Source organism: Mobula hypostoma, chromosome 9, assembly GCF_963921235.1.
Source record: "Mobula hypostoma chromosome 9, sMobHyp1.1, whole genome shotgun sequence".
NCBI classification, from domain to species: domain Eukaryota; kingdom Metazoa; phylum Chordata; class Chondrichthyes; order Myliobatiformes; family Myliobatidae; genus Mobula; species Mobula hypostoma.
The window spans coordinates 35635912-35657318 of NC_086105.1; the positions used below are offsets into that span (position 1 = coordinate 35635912).

At 39.9% G+C, this 21407-nt stretch overlaps 1 protein-coding gene across 1 annotated transcript in view; it reads right to left on the reverse strand.

Annotated features, from left to right (window-relative positions):
- The window catches only part of LOC134352361 (structural maintenance of chromosomes protein 1B-like), a 107347-nt gene that overhangs the window by 51923 nt on the left and 34017 nt on the right, over positions 1-21407 (reverse strand). The window contains exons 10-16 of the mRNA XM_063059670.1: positions 14949-15134; positions 12495-12674; positions 11173-11319; positions 10931-11068; positions 1834-1950; positions 871-977; positions 256-397 (exon numbers count right to left, since the gene is read on the reverse strand). Of these exons, the coding sequence (XP_062915740.1) occupies positions 256-397; positions 871-977; positions 1834-1950; positions 10931-11068; positions 11173-11319; positions 12495-12674; positions 14949-15134 (1017 nt within the window). The remainder of the gene's footprint in view (positions 1-255; positions 398-870; positions 978-1833; positions 1951-10930; positions 11069-11172; positions 11320-12494; positions 12675-14948; positions 15135-21407) is intronic.

A 21407-nucleotide genomic window follows, 5' to 3' on the forward strand; every position in this document is an offset into this window, starting at 1 on the left:
AAATCTGTCCTGGTGCTTTGTATAAACAACTGAGGACGAAGTGAAATAGTATGTCACTTATAAGGAAAGGAAATTAAATTTCAATTGTTCTACATAAAATATTGTGGGATTACAATGAATTTTAATTCTGACAGAAAATGCAATGCTTCTTTAAAACAGTATTTTTAAAACTTGGGAAATTGTTTATCATCAAATAGCCATTGAAACTTCATGCATTATTGTACTAGTTTCCAAATCAATTTAACTGCTCAGTACCTTCTTCAACTTCATAATTTCTTCTTCATCTTTTGCAATAGCTTCTTTCCACTTATTAATTTTTCTGACATCTTCTATAATCCTATCACATAAGTATTCGAGTTGGATTGCCAACCGTATTTTCTGGTTCTCAAACTCCGACCTGCAACATAGGGATATTCTCAATATAGTTTAAAAACTAAAACATTAATCTGCTTTAGGTAATATAATCTTCTAAAAGAGAATACTGTATCAGGAGTATCATAAAATGTAGGGAAATATGGACAACTGTAAGATAAATCAAATAATTGCTCCTGGATGGTAATCTGGTGGAATAAGTTATTAAACCAGTCCAGAAGATGCCAAATTTTAACTATTAACTTTAGAGGATTGGAATCTTACAGAATTTCTAATCGGCAGACAATTAGTTATACCACATTACCTCTTACAGATTTGCTCAAGCCGTGATAGAAATTATACCTGATTTTGTTTTGGTGCAAATGCTCAGATAGAATATTTAAATTAATTTACAGTTAACGTACAATTGGAATTTTCTCTAAACGTTGGTGAGTAGACTTCAGAGATCCAAAGTTCATCTTTATAGATAAAGATTTTATAGCTGCAAATTACTCTGACCTTTTCTTAGCTATTTCTTCTAAATGCTTCACATGTTCATCCTCATATTCACGGATATTTGCTACACCTATCTTGATGCAGAAATCTTCAAACACTCTATCTTCAACCTGTGTAGTATAGAATGCTATTAATCTGTCTGAAAAAGTTTGATATTACTCTAAAGAAATGCAACAAAAAGGTATTTTTACTTCACTTCTGGTGCAAAAGACAACCTAGTTGTTAAAGAATTGTTGCTCATTCTGTACTTTTCCAAAGCCTCAAATAATTATCTTTAATGGAACTGAAAATCTGGTGGGATTTATAATAGAGACTGATTCATGTCCACTGGGTTATCATTCTGTCTCTCTAATGCTTGTGATTCTTGTCAAGTATGTTTCCAATATTACCAGACAGTATTTCTCCCATATGCCAAATTTTTATACAGGAGCCTACACTGAGAATCATAGTAGAATATTCAGTTATACAAGATACCACAAATGAGTTTATAATGTTCTTGCAGACATTTGCCCCAGAGAGCCCAGAAGGCATAAATCAGTAATGAGAAACACTGCTTGATCATCCAAAGCAAAAATAAATTAGCTGAATATTTAAAGAAAACAGAAAAAAAACTTAGTTTGTCAAACAGTATCTATAAAGGTCAAAAGAGATGATATAGCTGGTTTATTGAAAACATCTAATGGAATAAAATATTAATTTGTTTCTGTTATCTTTAAAGTCTGTATGTAGCATATTTCTTTTACAAACACTGACAAATGATACTGAATGACAATTTAACTGTAAACATCTTTACCCTTATTTGTTTCCTTACAGCGCTGCTCAGTCTTCCAACAAACTCTCATATTTAACGTATGTTAATGCTTTGTTTTACATTTTGGAGCTTTCCCCCCCACCTTGCATTCTGTTGGCCCCTAGAATATGAAATGCATTATAAAATAACTAATCTAATTGCACATGTATACTTACATTATTTATTTGAGACTGAATCTCTTGCATTTTCAAATCTCGATCCTCAATATTTGATCTTACCATAGTCAACAGGGACTTCAAATTGGCCAAAGTACTTTCTAGTTTTGACCTTTCCTAAAAGAAATTGAACGTAATTGAATATTCAGGCATATTGTCATCATGCTACATTAAATAGTTGATACATGATATGAAAATTCAGTAACATGGTGCTTGAAAAATATTTAAATTTAAGTAGCTTAAATAGGGTGGCCGAGAATGACTTTAGTCAATCTTCACAAATAAAGGCCTGACAGCATGTTTATCAATGGTTCCCAAACTTGATTGGGTTATCCACTGCTTGACTGTAAATAACCCAAGTTCTTGTTTGCTTTATCAGAGTGTATTCCCCTCAAATTTTCAAGGAGCCTGAGCAATTTCATTGCCTCATTTGAAAAAAACATTTCACAGTGCTGGTTCTGGTATAAATCCGTATTTCAAATACTTCACACTAGTGATCGCCAACCTTTTTAAGCCCAAGATCTCCTACCTCGGCCTTAGTGAAAGGCAAGATCAACCTACTAAATCATTTAGAGAAAAAACAGCTCAGACTGTACTTCCAACTTGAGGCCTTTTATTTGAGCTAATTTTATTTGAATTACATAAAATGCTTTTGTCAAATTTTCAAATTAATTCAACCAAGAAAACACTGTAACTAGCATATCAAACAGTCCATAGCTGTCTTTCTTTAAGATTATAATACTTCATACCTTTAATTCTAAGTTTCATTATCTCATTTTATTTCAACACGAAAAATAAAATGAATAAAAATTGACTGTTGCACTCAGTGTAATGACTGGGGCTGAATACTTTCTGCTAGTTCCCTGAAATTTGGCTCATAACTAGACAGTCTGCGAGGTGTCTGTCAGTAAGACAGCTCCTGTACTTAAATTTAATAATTTTCATCTGTGAAAATGCAACTTCACACAGATAAGTTGACCTGAAGTAGGCACTAACTTTCAGTGCACGTGGTGAGATGAGGAAACTCCTCCTTGCTGACAAGCCCCCAAAAGTCACCATTCCTTGATCTTGCTTTAAGCTCGATGTCATTTTACAAATCAATTATTTCCATTTCAATATCACTTGGCACACCAAATACTTGCTGGAATTTGGCTGCTATCTGTTCTATATCGATCAGCAGAAATGGGTTTGAAATAAATGCAGCAGTATCTTTCATGACGTTTAGCTCCCCAAAACGCCGATTGAACTCTATTGCCAGTTTGTATAGGTAAACACAGTACTGCTCAGGGCAAAAAGCATTTTTTTTCCCATGATGGCTTGTAACATTTTCTCCAAGTTCGGAAAGTGTGTCAGCCTCCCATTCTTTAAATTTGAAATCCAAATACCGAGCTTGGCCTTAAACGCATTTGCTGCACTTATCATGTGGGCCAGGTGTCGGTCTTTTCCTATGAGCTCGTTGTTAAGTGTGTTTAATTTAGCCGTCAGGTCTGACAGAAACCCTAAATCCAGTAGCCACGCATCATCTGACAGCTCCTCGTGTTCCTCGTTTCTTGTCGACAGAAAAGTCTTCATCTCAGGCAGCTAGTCAACAAATCGTTGCAGCATTTTGCCGCGACTCAACCACCGAACAAACAACAGCATGAAGAAGTATGCCTCTGTAAGCGGCATCGAGCTCATCCAATAACACCTTGAATAAGCGGTGCTGAAGTGCTTTTTGCTCGAATTAAGTTTATCAGTTTGGCCACCAGTGTCATTACATGAGAAAAATCCATGACCTTCCCAGCCTAGGCCTGCTGATGAATCACACAGTGATAATTCAGGAAGTCAGGAAAATCAGGGTCATTACAGCACAGTGCTATAAAACCAACGCACACACTGCGTATTGTTGGGGTCTCATCAGTAGTAATTGCCACCGGCTTATGAATGGGAATGTCATTTTCATGGACATTTTTTTTAAACTCCTTGTAAATATCCTCACCTCTCATTCTCTCCTTTAAGTGCAAAAGAGTGAGGAAGTCCTCCTTTGTTGTAAAATCCTGGAAAGTCATTCTGACAAATACAACAAGCTGAGCTGTTTGCATTACATCTAGGGATTCATTGAACAGCAGTGAAAAATATTCAGAGTGACAAGTCCTTTAACACTTGTCGATCCACGTCCTCTGATAGTGACTCCACCCTCCTTGTAACTGTTGCAGGGCTAAGCAGTATATTACGTATTGCGATTTTGATGTCCTTTTGTTTTTAAAGTCATTAAAAACAGTCTCTGCTGTAATGGCCATTGCTTCCTTGAATAAATCGCCATCTGTAAAAGGCTTCTTGTGTTTGGCCAAAAGGTGACTTACACGAAATGATGCTTCTAATAGCAGCCTTATTTTGAGCAGCATGTTTTGTGAAAAACGATTGCTGGGCCTTCAACCCCGATTTCAGCTCTTCAACTTTCCTGGCATGGATTGCGCTCTTTGGGGGTAGGTGTCTTTAAATGTCTGGTGGTTGGTATTGTGGTGCTGCTCCAGATTCCCTCTTTTAGTCAGTACTTGTGCTTGGTGGCACAACATATATACACACTTGTCTTTCACCAAAGTAAACAGAAATTCCTCTTCCCATTCTGGATGGAATTTGTACATTTTCGCCTTCTTTCGTGGAGCCTCCACCACGCTAGCTAGCTACCTTGCAGGATATCACCAGCGAGTGCCGTATATTGATGTTTGCAATAGTCTGTACTCCTATCTAATCTAATCTAATTGGTCACTTTGATGCAGCACAAGCTACACTGAAAAAAATACAACAGCTAAAAAGAAGGGGAGAGGGGGGGGGAGAGGCGGAGGGGGGGAAGGGGGAGGGGGAGGGGGAGGGGGAGGGGAGGGGGAGGGGGAGGGGAGGGGGAGGGAGAGGGAGAGGGAGAGGGAGAGGGAGAGGGAGAGGGAGAGGGAGAGGGAGAGGGAGAGGGAGAGGGAGAGGGAGAGGGACGTGCTAACTCTTCAGTAAAAGCTGAAATTAATGCTAATTACTAGCACACTATCGGAAATGCTAAATATGAATTCATGCTATCAAAGGCAAAAAAATTCAAAAGAAAGAGCAGTACAACTGATCAAACTTTTGCATAACTGACGTAATATAAATAGCAGCATAATAGAGTCAAAACCGATTAAAGTTGATCAAATTTTAGTTAAGTCATGAGTGCATAAGTGATTTTACCCACACGTTGTTTACTTTCGCCATTGGACAGCTTGCCTGTTTGTTCGTTTATGTTTAAGATAAATGAGGCTCTCTCACGCTCCATGGAAATTTGACAAGACAGCAGCAACAGTCACATGATATAGCACACATGTAACGCATGACGCTGGGCAGTGGAAAAAGAGAAACACAATAACCAAGGAAAGCAACTAAGTGTGGGTTAAAAATGACTCACATATGCGCGCTAGGGGTAAAATTTGCTTTTGCATCGAAATGTTTATCAGGCATAATGTATTTGTGTATTTCTTTTTTTTCTGGAATCTACTGGGAAAGTCTCAAAGATCGACCAGTTGGCGACCACTACTTCACACTATACCTCTTTTTCATTTGGTCTGCTTCTGCTATTCACATTACAAATTAATGACCATGGTCAATCATCTTATCTGTCCGCGGCCCGGGGGTTGGGGTGGTGGGACACTGGGGTGTCATCTCATCATTGTCTTATTTCCATCAGGGCAGGCAGGTCATCTTCTTCTATCTCTGCCTGCCTCGATGTCGAAGGTCAAGGTTCGTCATCTGTTGTGGCTGATGTGAAAGGTTTGAAAAACGACAGTATGCTTGACTGCTTAGCCTCATGCATTTTTCTATCACACAGTTCTTTGTAAGCACTCAAACCATTCTACAAGTATGCCCTAGACTGACGTACCCTTTCAAAACTAAAGTCGTACTTTTCTGCAATAATTGCAGCAAAAATCTCACGCAGTTGCTTCATGTTCAGTTCCCGGGCAACTTCACTTTCGGTTCGTTCGCTACTGCATTCGGTTTCAATTGTTATCCTTTTCTCTTCCAATTGCATCAACTCTTCATCTATCAGTTCTTGGTTATGGGATGCCAAAACCTCTTCAATATCATCTTGGTCAACTTCCACAAGCCAAACTCACTTTGTCCTTACTTCGTTCACCACGATCAAAACACTTAATTATGTCTAGTTTTACGCTAAGAGTAACACCCTTACGAGCTCTTTTAAGCTTTTCCGATACCTTAGAACTCATCTTGCTAACGGCTGCTCACAGGCAGGTGTTTAAGCAATGCCAGCTAGAACGCAGTTCCGAATCCGGGGAGGAGCGGCTGCTCAGGGCGCGCGCTGCCTTACTTTTGCATGCTGCCTTTTTTCGTAACAGTGAAAGCTCCTTCTGTTAGCGAAAACAGGTAACTAATGTAGATCTTTCGTAACAGTGAGGTTTCGTAAAGCAAACGTTCGAAAAGCAGGGAACACCTGTACGGAGAAGATGGTCATGGATCCTAACAATGGGACATGTGGGTAACTGTATGGTACATAGTGAAAGACGCACAACTAGCAAAGTTAAAGTGATGATGGCCTTAATTGGGAAAATTGATGAATCTGATAGTGCTAATGAGGACTAGGAATCATATATCGAGAGGGTTGAATTGTATTGCAATACGAATGATGTGGATGGTGAAAAGAAAGTATCCACGCTTCTTCCTTAATGGGTGCTAAAATGTACAGGCTTCTACGCAACCTCGTAACTCCTGAAAAGCCAGCAACCAAGAAGTTCGACGAAATTGTTACAATTTTACAAAATCACTTGAGCCCCAAACCACTAGTAATAGCTAAGAGATTTAGATTTAACAGAGGAACCAAAGGATGGAAGCGTTGCTGAATACATTGCAGAACTGCGCAATCTTTCCCAATACTGTGACTTTAGAGATGGACTTCCTGACGCATTAAGGGACAAGCTTGTATGTGAAATGCATAGTCAAAGTACTCAAAAGAGGCTACTGTCAAAAAGTGACCTAATCTTAGAATGGGCCTTGACCACTGCAATATCATTAGAGATTGTAGCAAAGCATGTGGTAGAACTACAGAAAGCGTTCAGAATGTGAAACACACAAAATGTCCTTGAATGGTGCGAAATCCAAAAATGTTATCGGTGTGGTAAATTCTTCCATAATGCAAATGACTGTTGGTTCAAAGAAAAAGTTTGCAGAAAGTGTAATAGACAAGGTCATATAGAGAGTGTGCAAGTCAGACAAAAAGCACAACCAAAGAGAAAAACCACACAGAATGAAAAGTTTCAAACATAGAACTAAACCAATGCATAAAGTGACTAAATGGGAAACAAAATCAGACAACACAGAGTCTGACAAAGATGAGGTGTCATGCATGGAACTGAAGCAGATCACAGATTTATATGGATCACAATAAACGTGTCTGGTATAAAACTGAAAATGGAGCTGGATGCAGGGTCAGTTTTGTCTATAATTTCAGAGGCTGACTACAACAGACTGCTATCTAAACTACCATTAGAAAAGACCTCAGTGATGCTAAAGACCTACACTGACGAAGAAGTATCTCCCAAAGACCAACTGAAAGTGAATGTGACGTATGGAGGCCAAACACAGCAGTTAGAGCTTTACGTATTCAAAAGTGGAGAGCCAGCATTTTTCAGAGAAAAAATGGTTGAGAAAAATCCAATTAAAATGGCACACAAAACTCTCAATGTGTCATCAACAAGCAACTGCAGCCCAAATAGGAGCTCTAACCAGAGGCTTTCAAAGCTGCTTAATGCTAATGAGAAATTGTTTGAGAAGGGTGTTGGTAAACTCAAAGGCATGAAGGCCAGAATTGAATGAAGCAGCATCACCAAGATTCTGTAAAGCGTGTCCAGTGCCTTACGCACTACGTCCTAAAGTAGATGCGAAAATGCAGAGCTTGGAGGCATCTGGCATTCTCTTCAAGGTTGAATGGAATGATTGGGCCATGCCCATTGTTCTGGTGATCAGGAAAGGGAAGGCTGGAGCTGTTTGGATATGCAGGAATCAACTCCATGCTGTATATTGTGCAGTACCCCCTCCCACAAATAGAAGGCATTTGGCAGGCAGGGAGAGATTTTCAAAGATTGACATAAACCTATCCGCAAATGGAGATTAAGGAGTCAAATAGGAAGGTACTCACAAAGGACTATTCCAGTATAATCATTGCATCTTTGGCATCATATCAACTGCAGCAATTTGGCAAACAGCTCCAAGTGCTCCATGATATCCCAAGAACCCAATGCTACCTTGGTGACATCACTGTGACTGGCAAGAATGATGAAGAGCACGTCCAGAACCTTGGTAAAGTGCTTACTAGGCTGAGTGAATCTGGTCTGCATGCAATGAGAGAAAGAAGTAAGAACTTTTCAGGAATGAATTCTCATATTGTGAACATACCACTGACAAGCAGGGCTTACATAAGTAACAAGACTGAAGCAGTGCTGTAGGTACCCAAAATGTGTCACAACTCACGTCATTTTTGGGCCTGGTAAACTACCACCACGGGTTTCGCCCAAACATTGCTGCAGTGCTGCACCAATTTATTTATTTATCTATGCATAGCCAGCATTTATTGTCCATCTTAGTTGCTCTTGAGAAGGTGGTGATGAGCTGCCTTCTTGAACCACTGCAGTCCCTGAGGTGTAGGTACACCCACAGTGCTGTTTGGAAGGGAATTCCAAGATTTTGACCCAGCGACAATGAAGGAATGGCGATATGTTTCAAAGTCAGGATGGCGAGTGACTTGGAAGGGGATTTCCAAGTGGTGATGTTCCCAGGTATCTGCTCTTCTTGTCCTTCTAAATGGTAGTGGTTGTGGGTCTGGGAAGTGCTGCCTTAGAAACTTTGGTGTGTTGTTGCAGTGCATCTTGTAGATAGTATTTACTGTTCGTCGATGGTGGAGGGAATGGATGCTTGTGGAGGGGGGTACCAATTAACTGGGCTGCTTTGTACTGGATGATGTCAAGCTTGAATGTTGATGGAGCTGCATTCATCTAGGCGAGTGGCTAATATTGCATTACACTCCTGACCCGAGCCTTGTAGATGGTGGAGAGGCTTTGGGGAGGCAGGAGGTGAGTTACACACTGCAGGATTCCTAGCCTTTGACCTGCTCTGGTAGCCACTGTGTTTATATGGTCAGACCAGTTCAGTTTCCTGTCAATGGTAACCCCCAGGATGTTGATAATAGGGGATTCAGTGATGGTGATGCCACTGAATGTCAAGGGATGATGGTTAGAGCCTCTCTTGTTGGAAATGGTCACTGCCTAGCACTTGCGTGGCTCCAATGTCAGTTGCCACCCCAAGCCTGGATATTGTCCAGGTCCTGCTGCATTTGGGTATGAACTGCTTCGCTATCTGAGGAGTCATGAACGGTGCAAAACATTGTGCAGTCATCTGCAAACATACACACTTCTGACCTTATGACGGAAGGAAGGTCATCGATGAAGCAGCTGAAGATGGTTGGTCCTAGGACACTTTCCTGAGGAACTCCTGCAATGATGCCCTGAGGATGAGATGATTGACCTCCAACCACCACAACCATCTTCCGTTGTGTCAGGTATGGTTCAAACCAGTGGAGGGTTTCCCCCCAATTCCCCATTGACTCCATTTTCTGATTGCTGGTGGATGCTCATTCGAAATGGCTGGAGATCATACCAATGAAGTCCACCACATCAGAAAAGACTGTTTCCACTCTGGGGACTATCTTCACCAGAAGTGGCTTATCTGAACAACCTGTGATTGACAATGGACCACAATACACGTGAGAAGAGCTCAGACTATTCATGAAGAAAAATGGCATCAATCATTTCAAGTCAGCTCCTCACCACCCAGCAACGAATAGGTTAGCTGAAAGATTTATCCAGACCTTCAGGAAGTCCATTAAAGCTATGAACAAGGAGGACATTTCACTTCAGCACAAGGTGGACAACTTTCTTTTTGTGTATCTGAACTCTGTTCATGCGATGAAATATCCAACACCTGCAATGCTGTTCACGAGCAGGAAACTGCTATCTTGCATAGACCTCCTGAAACCAGATCTACGGAGGGAAGTGCAGAATAAACAGTTCAGCTAGTTGCCAAGTGAATCAGCAAGGAGCTTTGAGGTTGGACAGGAAGTCCTAGCATGTGATTACCGAAAAGACAAGTAGGGTTGGATAGCTACAACAACCAGACCATATATGTACACAGAGGGTGTTGGAGCTCATACATGGAGACATCATGTAGACCAGATACTGTACACTCAGCTGAAGGATACAGCCAAATCGACTGCATTCAACAAGATGGACACATTACAGCCTCTTCGATGATGATCATGTCACTAACAGCAATGTGACACCTGTAAAAGAAAAAGTTATCTTTGACAAGACCTGATGCCAAAGATCCTATCCTGAAAGAAACAGAGTGTCACCCAAACGACCGGATCTTTAGTATACTGAAGTTAGTTATGGACTGTTATTGTGAAAGCATGTTTATATGAATATGATTTGTTAAAGGGAAATTGAATGTTTTGTTACATGTACAGTTTTATGTTACATCAACCTAAAGGGAGGGGAAGTGTAATGTATGGATCTATTTCTTCTAGCGCAATAGCTCCCTTCAGCACAGTGTATGGACTGAAAACTTATCTACGCACACTGATCTGTTGTCTGCGCATGTGCATTGCTCTTTCTCTCTCTGTAAAGTGAATACACCAGTCAAAGCCATCTGCTGTGTGCGTGTTTTTACTTGTTTGATATGTAGTTATACAGACACAATAGTTCCAGTTCTGACTATAGTCACTGAAAAGAAACCTCGAGAATGCTTGACAATTTCAAACAAGTCAGAAAGACAGTTTATTAATTAAATTGCAGGAGTACTAGAATACACATGTTCCAATCAGTAAAAGGTAATTTGAGTCCATGAAGAAATTTTAGATTGCATAGAGGGATCAATATGTGGTCTTTATCCAGATGTCACAGAGAGAAAAACTTCAGAGTCATTTCAGAAATAATTGAAAGGCATGAAAGGACGAGATGAGAACTTTAGGATCTTCCCACTTAAGAAAGCTTTTCCCAAATATAATTCTGTAATTTTAACCTATTCTTACCATTTGACGATTAGCCAATTGCTTTTTCTTAGTTTGCTCCAGATCACTCAAGGAATATCTCATCCTGGTCTCTACACCCTTGATTTGAGCCTGCAACTGCCTTAATTCAGCTTCTTTCCTGTTTACTTTTATTAGGTCCTGCAAATTAAGAGATATAACCACCAATTTTGTCATTAACCTCTTACTCTATGAAAATAAAAATGGATCTCATGTGCAAAAATTTAAAAACAGACTTAACTCACCCGGAGCTCATTTTTCAGCTTATCCTTGGTTTCTTTCAGCTGACTGATCCCCTTCTCATCCCAGCACCTAGCTTTAAACTTTAGATCACAGGATCCCCCAGAGATAACACCAGACTTTAGGAAGAGTGTTCCATCCAATGCCACTGTCTATGTTATAGAAGAGTGAAAGTACACTTATTTTGAAAAAAAGTCAGACTAATTAGTATACTGTGTTGACGTTGCGGTTCTACTTTGTATCTGGGTAGAATTTCCTCACAGTTAATAACTACATCACTTTACAACACAAATCTAAACAACGTGTTTTTAAGATGATCTTTAAACATAAGCATGTAAATATCAAACACATTTTAAAGGTCAATCCATCATCAAGTATATAAACTACCGATATTTACAATGGGGAAAAAAAGAGAACGATATACTTTACAATGTAAAGATATGATCCTTAAGGTTGTTATAGCTGGGAGTGGTAGTGAGGAACAACCTCCCACTACCTATTAAATGCTCCCAATGGCATATGACTCAAATAGCTTCTCACTGCCAAGTCCAACTCCTGGCCTCAACATGTGGCTTAGCTACCAAGCCTAGCAGAATCATTTCTATTGACACGAGAAGATGCAAAGGCAGGCTACTGGCACCTTAAAATCAGTTGCTTTAGGCAGATGGGGCTTGTCTGCGTGGTTAATAGCTCATCTAGGAGAAGGAAAACTCTGACCTCAAACCTCTGCTGCTTTGTGGCTATACCTACTCATGGGGAAGGCTCTGGGAGTAAATCCCAAGGAGAAAAATCCGGAGCTGGAGTCCCTACAGCAGTCCTACATTGAGTTCAACAATGACTGGCAACTCCTGTGGTACTGCTCGTGCCAAACTGTATCAGTCCCTTTTGCCAATCAACTGTCCAGCTCTTGGCTCCATCCCTCCCACTCCTGTCTTCTCCTATCATTTCGGATCTCCCCCTCCCCCTTTCAAATCTCCTACTAGCTCTTCTTTCAGTTAGTCCCGACGAAGGGTCTCGGCCCGAAACATCGACTGTACCTCTTCCTACAGATGCTGCCTGGCCTGCTGTGTTCACCAACAACCTTTATGTGTATTGGTCTTTGCTGTTCCTTTGGGTACATCAGATGCATGGAAAGAAGGAGCTTGCTACATGGGCAACAGCTTGCTCTCCATATTGTACTACCCTGGCTTGCCTATCTAGACAGCTAGGTTGTAACATCCATGGTCAACCCTGACCAACAGAGGACTCACCATCAAAGATATGATACTCATGATTTGAGTATAACTAATCCACAACATATATAATTTGATAAACATCATTTTCCTACCTTAAGTCTTTCTGGTCCTTCAAATGCAATCTGTCTGGCTTCTTTCAGATTTTCACATATTAGTCCATTGCCACAAACAAACTGTACTACTTTCTTCAGCTGTGGTGATACACACTGAACTACATCAATCATCATTTTAGCTCCTTTAATTTCACGCAACTGTTCATTGATTGGTTTTACCTGCAATAAGATTGTTTTAAGAACTTAAATTGACTACTTCTATCAATCTACTTTTCCTCTACAAGGAAATTTATTCCAACACAACAACCAACATCAACGTTGTAACAATCTAGTATGAGGTCTAATACACTGGGGATGATGTCCATCTTTAATGTCTGTTGGAAAACCACTGGGCAAAGTGAATGCAAGGCCTGCCTGACATTACCTGTGAGAGAGCAGATTTATTTTAAGTCAAGTCTTAGCACCTAGGAAGCAACAGGCAGTCTGTTGTTTGAAAACGAAGGCAAATCATCTAATTGACTGTCCATCAACTATACACTGCAGGAAGAGCTGATGAGGTGGGAATATGGAAGGAAAGTGGCAGCAAAGCACAGGAAGATCACTTTATGCTTATTGTGTTGTCCAAAAGATCATAAATACTCTGTTAGCTCCAGAGCTGTATCTGGAGATTCTCATAAAGAATACTGGTTGTTTATTATTGCGTAATGAGTGTATTTAGTGCCTGACTGCACCAAAATAGTAATTAGGGCCATAATGATATTATGTTATTTTAATCTGCACTGAATAATCATTTTCTCACTTATTTAGAGCTAATGTGATGACTTTCTTGAATCAAAGAAGCTAACAATGAAAATCCAAAAGGAGATAGATTCTGTAAATCAGTAAAAACAGATAATCCTGTAAATACAAGCAGGTCAAGTGACATCTGGTGAGAACAGGAATAAAAGTTAAGTGTTTCAGGCAGAAGGAGCTTCATCAGAACTGGGATGGAGAGTGTGAGGGGATCCTGAAGTATCCCTATTAACTGTGCTTTGAAAAGAGAGGGGAGGGAGGGAGGGAGGGAGAGGGAGAGGGAGAGGGAGAGGGAGAGGGAGAGGGAGAGGGAGAGGGAGAGGGAGAGGGAGAGAGAGAGGGAGAGGGAGAGGGAGAGGGAGAGGGAGAGGGAGAGGGAGAGGGAGAGGGAGAGGGAGAGGGAGAGGGAGAGGGAGAGGGAGAGGGAGAGGGAGAGGGAGAGGGAGAGGGAGAGAGAGGGGGAGAGAGAGAGAGAGAGAGAGAGAGAGTGTTATTTAACAGCTTGCTTGTAAAAGAGAGAGAGAGACGAAGATTAATGGTTGGACTGTCACTTTAAGGCACTGGAAGTAACTTTGGATTTCTACGGAGTTTGGAGTTGGAGACAGCACCGAGCAGCTCGAAAGTTGCTATGGTGACCAAAGGCAGGCTGCTGATATTTGTTCAAGGACAGTTTGCCTACTTGCATTTCTTCACAGACGAAGGAAGGAGGGATTATTTGAATGACAGTTGATGCTCAGTACGGGAAGATAAAATAGGAGGTCAGATGATACAGACCTTAGACACATGATCTGGACACTGAATGAACATTGTTGTGCCCGCAGAAAAAGTGGGTTTTGGAGGATCGATCCAATTGCTCTTGCAGTGGAAGGAGGAAAAGGGGTTGACTGGTGGGGAGTTGTCCATGTGTCCACCCTCGCCTGGGGGATAGCTCCACCACAGAAAACCGGTCCCCCTTGTTAAAGTCACAGTCGGTGACTTTTAAAGGATTTCAGAGGACAACGAGAAGATTGATGGCGTCAGCTCACCTGAAGACTCAAATCTCTCCCTCTCTCTCTCTCCATCACTACTCAACTAAATACCATGAACTGAACTAAACTTTACTTATCATTGTAAGACTGTATCTTTTTACCCTTAGACTTAAAGAAGCTTGGTTTTTCATACATATATTTCCACACTTACTGATACATATATATAAAAAATCATTGCTAACCTGTTTGATTTATCTACATTTATATTACTGTATTGTGTAGTTACTAATAAATATTATTAGTTAATAGCAATACTGGACTCCAAAGTGTTTTCCATCTCTGCTGGTTCTTTATTCCCGTCACGGGGTACGTGACAAGAGAATGGAAGCTCAATAGCTGCAGGAAAGAGGAAGGCGAATGATGTCTCTGACAGGGTAAAACCAGGGTGACTATGGGGAAAAACTATAAAGAAGTTTTAGTTTAATATGTGAACAGGAGATTTAGATAACAACAAATATGCAAGCTGCAAAATGTTAGGCATATGTTCCTGCTCTACATTTCGCTTCTCCTCCTTTTATTAAAGTAGCTACAAAGACTTGAACAAGAAAATGGCAACAAGCTTGTTTTTATTTTAATCTCAATACCGCTCTAGCACTTACTGGAAAAATAAAAAGTGCAATAGCAACATCAGAAATCATTCTATTATTCCAAAATGTGATATTTTTAAACTTACTTCAAGGTAATCTAATGCCAAGAAAGTCTCTGGCTCAGCTCGTTCCTCTTTCAAATACTTAATACAATCTCTGGCTGTTTTCTCAGTAGCAACCACAATAGCATTAATGTATCTTCCAAAAACTTTGGTGACAGCTATCTGGTACTTCTTGTGGATAGGATGACAGAGATCTACAAGTTTTCCATACTATGGAACAAAGAATCAAAAGAAATTCTTACATGAAAGAGCAAGCACAATCTTATTTATTTGGAGGTTCCGAAGGACTGATATTAACATAGTTAAACAACTTAGTCAGAGAGGCTTTGCTTGGTTTAATGGCTAAGGTGTATTGGTTTGTTAACATCTTTCTCAAGAATTTTGGAAGACACCCAAATTGGTATAGATTTTGCAGTCTACTTATATCTCGAAATCTTTGATCTGGCCCACAGAAATTAAGATTCCATTTATCATGCTTAATTAATTAGACTGCTTCAAATTTTCTTTCAAATGAGAAAAGCAACTATCTGGTCATTATGTAATTCAATTTCAAAAAAAAGTAAACAACAGGAATTCTGCCGATGCTGGAAATTCAAGCAACACATCAAAGTTGCTGGTGAACGCAGCAGGCCAGGCAGCATCTGTAGGAAGAGGTGCAGTCGACGTTTCAGGCCGAGACCCTTCGTCAGGACTAACTGAAGGAAGAGTGAGTAAGGGATTTGAAAGTTGGAGGGAGAGGGGGAGATCCAAAATGATCCCCTCTCCCTCCAACTTTCAAATCCCTTACTCACTCTTCCTTCAGTTAGTCCTGACGAAGGGTCTCGGCCTGAAACGTCGACTGCACCTCTTCCTACAGATGCTGCCTGGCCTGCTGTGTTCACCAGCAACTTTGATGTGTGTTTCAATAAAAAGTAATTCAGAATGATAATCACTGATTTTTTTCTTCTTAGTTCTTCATAAGAGTTACCAATGATACTGAATACATACTTAAAGAGTTAGTTATGCAATTTTCAACGATGCATGCATGGAGCACAGATGGCTCATGTGAATTAGGACATCACAATACCAGTGAGGTTAACTTTAGTATCATTTAAAAAACATCTACTCAAAAAGATCTTAACCTGAGGACACTAGAACTTTTGCACACTTAGTTCTGTTTTGTACCCATCACCACTACAACCCACAGTCAAACTCTTCTTCCAGATGTTGCTGGATTGGAGAGCATACTATATGAGAATAGGTTGAGTGAGCTTGGCCTTTTCTCCTTGGAGCAATGGAGGATGACAGGTGACCTGATAAAGGTGTATAAGATGATAAGAGGCAATGATCATGTGGATAGCCAGAGGCTTTTTCCCAGGGCTGAAAAGGCTAACATGAGGGGGCATAGTTTTAAAGTGCTTGGAAGTAGGTATAAGGGGGATATCAGAGGTAATTTTTTCACAGAGTGGTGCGTGTGTGGAATGCACTGCCAGTGACGGTGATAGAGGCAGCTACAATAGGGTCTTTTAAGAAATTCTTAGATAGGTACATGGAGCTTAGAAAAAATAAAGGGCTATGTGGTAGGGAAATTCTAGGCAGTTTCTAGAGTAGGTTACATGGTCCGCACAACATTGTGGGCCGAAGGGCCTGTATTGTGCTGTAGATTTCTATGTTCTATATTCTCTCCCCTCCCGAACACCAAATCATCACTTGCACATCAAGTAGCGTCTCCAGCTCAAAACTGCCAAGCAACCTCCCATTTCAGGTACTCCTCTGCCACCCATTCACCATACAGGACATTAGAATCACACTTCAGGTGATCTATCTTATTAGTTAAAATAAACAAAATCACCAGGTCTCTGCATTTTTAAAATCAAGATTTTAGCATTTGTGAGAAAATATTTAATTCGTCCTACATTTTAGTCTTTTCAGATCTATTAAAATCCAATAGAATACATGTCAGGATTGAGGTTACAAACCTGTGTGCCCAATGAAGATATTCTATACCTTAGGCGGTAAATCGGAACCTCAGTTATAGACATCAAGTTAGATCTGTTGGGGTTTTCACAGACTAAATTACTAGCATTAATTATTGTCACACAAAAACCAGTGCCATCTTACAGTTTTGTAAAATTTATTCAGACTGGTTATTTGCAGAAAGCTTTCCAGATCTGTTGAAAATACTGGACTGAAACAAAAATCTCTTTTCCCAAAAGCAAATATAGTGAATATGGCATCAAACTTCCATTTTCTTTACATTTCAGTAAGACACGTGATAAAATCTATTCCAAAATGTAATTTACTCACTAAGTCTGAAATACCAAGATCTAACTGATCACAGCACAGTACAAGTATTTCGACCCATGATGTCGTGTCAATCTTTTAACCTCCTCCAAGATCATTCTAGTCCTCTTCCACACTGCCCTCCATTTTTCTTTCACCCATGTACTTATCCAAAAATCCCTTAAATCTTCCTAATGTATCTAACTCTATAACCACCTCCTCCCACCACACAGCATTCTATGCACTTACCATTCTCTGTGTAAAAGATCTATCCCTGACATACTCCCATACTTTCCTCCAGTTACCTTAAACATATGCTTTCGTACTAGCCACTGCTGCCTTAGAAAAGATGCACTGGCTGTTCACCCTATTTATTTTATGTCTCTTTATCATCTTATGCATCTCTATCAAGTCACCTCTCATTCTCCTTCACTCCAAAGAGAAAAGCATCAGCTTACTCAACCTTTCCTTATAAGAAATGCTCTCTAATCCAGGTAGCATTCGAGTAAATTTCCTCTACACCTTCTCTAAAGCTTCTATCATTCTATAATGAAGCGATCAGAACTGAACATAATATTCCAAGGGTGGTCCAACCAGAGTTTTATAGAGCTGCAACTTTACTTGTGGCTCTTGAACTAACACTGTCTCTACTGTAAGGTATGGTGGATGTTATGGGGATGCTTTTCAACATCAGGGGCTGGAAAACTGGTCAGAATTGATGGCAAGATGAATGCTGCTAAATTCAGAGAGATCTTGGATAAAAACTTGATATCCTCTTCCAGAAATTTGACTTTCAGGACAATGACCCAAAGTTAACTTACTGAGTAATCATGGAGTGGCTTCAAATGAAGAAAACTGATGTCCTTGAGTGGCCCAGTCAGAGTCCTGACCTTAACCTGATCAAATATCACTGGCAAGACCTCAAGAATGCTGTCCACCACCACTCCACAACTAATCTGGCACAGCTTGAGCAATTTTGTCTCAAGAGCCCAGTCTGCTCTTTGCTTCCTAAACCTTCCTTCTTCCTCATGATTAAATATCCCACATCAGCTTACCATTCTTCCCTTATCTCAACTGGACAAATCTATCCAAAATCCATGCAGGTGCTCCCTAACTGAACTCCATATTTCCGATGTGCATCTCTCTGTGAACCTCTATTCCCAAGTTATGCTCCCAGGTTCTTGCCTAATAGCATCATAATTCCCCCTCCCCCAATTAAAAACTCTTTCATACTATCAGCTCCCCTCCTTGTGCAAAGCAAGGTTGTATTCAGTCTCCAAAAGCACACCCACCGAGAAATGTCACCTGACCAGATTCAATGCCTATCTAGTACTAGATCCAGAATGTCTGTCTTCTGGTTGGCTTGTCCACATACTGTGTCAGGAATCCTTCCGAGAGCCCTGCTGGTAGCCAATGGGGTAACATCTTTTTGAAATTACTCCTACCTTATCTATCTTTTTGTTTCCTACCAATTTTTTGAAACCTTATTATAAATCTCAATATTGCTCTATTATGTCTTTGAGAAAGACTAAAGCCTCTGCAAAAGAAAAAGATGATTCTCCAACCACTTTGAAATCAATTGGAGATTTCCTTAAAAAGCAAAGAACAGAACTTTCTGAAGAATTTCAACATCTTAACGCCAAGTTGGACATTATTCAACAAACTCTAATTGAACACGATAAGTGACTTAAAGAGAATAAAGAAACTTTGTTGATACTGGAAGCGGACTTAGAAGACATGAGTAGGCTCTGCAAAAAATTATTATCTAACGAAAAATTAACAAAGAAGATTACCAACCTGGAAAGCAGAAGCGGAAGTAACAACCTACGTATTCTGGGTCTTGAAGAATCAATTGAAGGTGCCCACCCCACGGAGTTCTTTGCAAGCTTTCTGCAGCAGCTATTCCCTGATTTATTGCCGTCTCTGCCTAAGTTGGACCACACCCACTGGTCACTGGCCCCGAAACCAAAGTCGGGGGAGCAACCTAGGTCGGTTATTTTATGTTTTCATGTATTTCATACTAAGGAGCTTTTAATCCATCATACCAGCCAAGTAGGAATGATTGAATACAACAGGAAGATGATCAGATTCATGGAAGATTATACACCGGAGGTCATGGCTGAACATGCCAAGTATAAAGAGGTTATGTTGCTGCTTTATAACAAAGGGTTTAAGCCCTCCCTTTGCTTCCCAGCATGTCTTAGAATCATACAGAAAAATGGTGTGCAGAAATGGCTGGGATCGGTTGAACACATAGAAACATAGAAAATAGGTGCAGGAGTAGGCCATTCGGCCCTTTGAGCCTGCACCACCATTCAGTGTGATCATGGCTGATCATCCAACTCAGAACCCTGTACCTGCCTTCCCTCCATTAGCCACAAGGGCCATATCTAACTCCCTCTTAAATATACGCAATGAACTGGCCTCAACTGTTTCCTGTGGCAGAGAATTCCACAGATTCACCACTCTGTGTGAAGAAGTTTTTCCTCATCTCGGTCCTAAAAGGTTTCCCCTTTATCCTCAAACTGTGACCCCTCGTTCTGGACTTCCCCAACATTGGGAACAACCTTCCTGCATCTAGCCTGTCCAATCCCTTTAGGATTTTATACGTTTCAATAAGATCCCCTCTAAATCTTCTAAATTCCATCGAGTATAAGTCTAGTCGATCCAGTTTTTAATCATATGAAAGTCCTGCCATCCCAGGAATCAAAACACGCACAGAAGTTTTTGAAAGCAGATTAATTGCACTATATCTAAGAGCAATTATCTTTTTAATGTTGGATAGAATAAGGTTTTAATAAACTTACATTTTAACCGTTTATATATCTTGCTTTCTGATATTTTCTTTGATGTTTTTTATTACTTTATTCTTTTTGAGGTTTTTCTATTTTTTTTTAAATTGTTAAAATGAATCCTTTTATGTTTTGGATTTCTGATCTAAGTTTTTTTTTGTCTGTTTTCTCCTGGTAGGAACATAATAACCTTGAATGATTGGAGTTTTGCCAGCAGGATTTCTTTGGGAGGGTTGCCTTTAGGGTTTAGCATGCCGACTGTCCTTTGGCCGGCTTTTTGGCTTTGGGAGGGGGAGGAGGATGGGGTTTCTTTTTCCTCTTGAAGCTGGGTTGGGCTACCATCCAAATTTTCTGTTTGAGTACCTTATTTTATGGTTCATTCTCTGGTTCTAATAACTTATGGTCAGATCTTTTAACTCTTCTGTTAATTAGCATTTAAAATGGATCAAAATATTAATTTAATTAGTTTTAATGTGAAAGGGTTAAATCATCCTGTGAAACGGAATAAGATTTTTGCTTATATTAAGAAGGGCCCCCATTATTTTTCCTACAAGAAACACATGTACATAATTGTGACAACGCACGCCTTTTTAATCGGTGGAGGGGTTTACAATTTCATTCTTCATTCAGAGCAAAATCTTGAGGGGGGTCTCGACTTTTATAGACAATACAATTTCTTTTCTTCAACATAAAGTTGTCTCCGACCCTAATTTGCGATTTGTCATAGTGTCAGGGAAACCAGATAATAAATTAATTGTATTTGCTAATGTGTACGCCCCCAATGTGGATGACCCAGAATTTTTTAAGCGTTTCTTTTCATTCCTGCCAGATGTGAGTCTTTATTCTTTAGTGATGGGAGGAGATTTTAATTGTTGTCTAGACCCAGTATTAGGTCGCTCTCCTAAATCAGCCACACCTAATAAATCAGCTTTATTTATTCAATCCTTTCTAATGAAATGTGATATTGATGATGTCTGACTTTTTTTCCACCCTGCAGAAAGGGAGTATTCATTCTTCTCTCATGTTCATCATTCCTATACCAGGATTGATTGTTTTTTTATTGATAGTCAAATGATTCCATTAGTTCGATCCATTGAATATAAAGAAATAGCTGTATCCAACCATTCTCCTGTGTTTCTATCTTTATAACTTCCTGGTTTCACTCATATGTACAGATCCTGGTGTTTTAATTTAACTTTGTTATCTGATAAGGACTTTCTAAAATTTCTGGAGAATCAAATTACTTTTTTTTTGAAGAAAATGTGTTGGAAGAGACTTCTAGTCTTATCATTTGGGACACTTTTAAGGCATATATTAGAGGACAAATTATCTCCTATACTGCATATATTAAGAAAAAAGCTAATAAAGAGAGAACTGACTTAGTTAATCAATTAAAACAATTAGACCAGAAATATGCTTTGGCACCAAA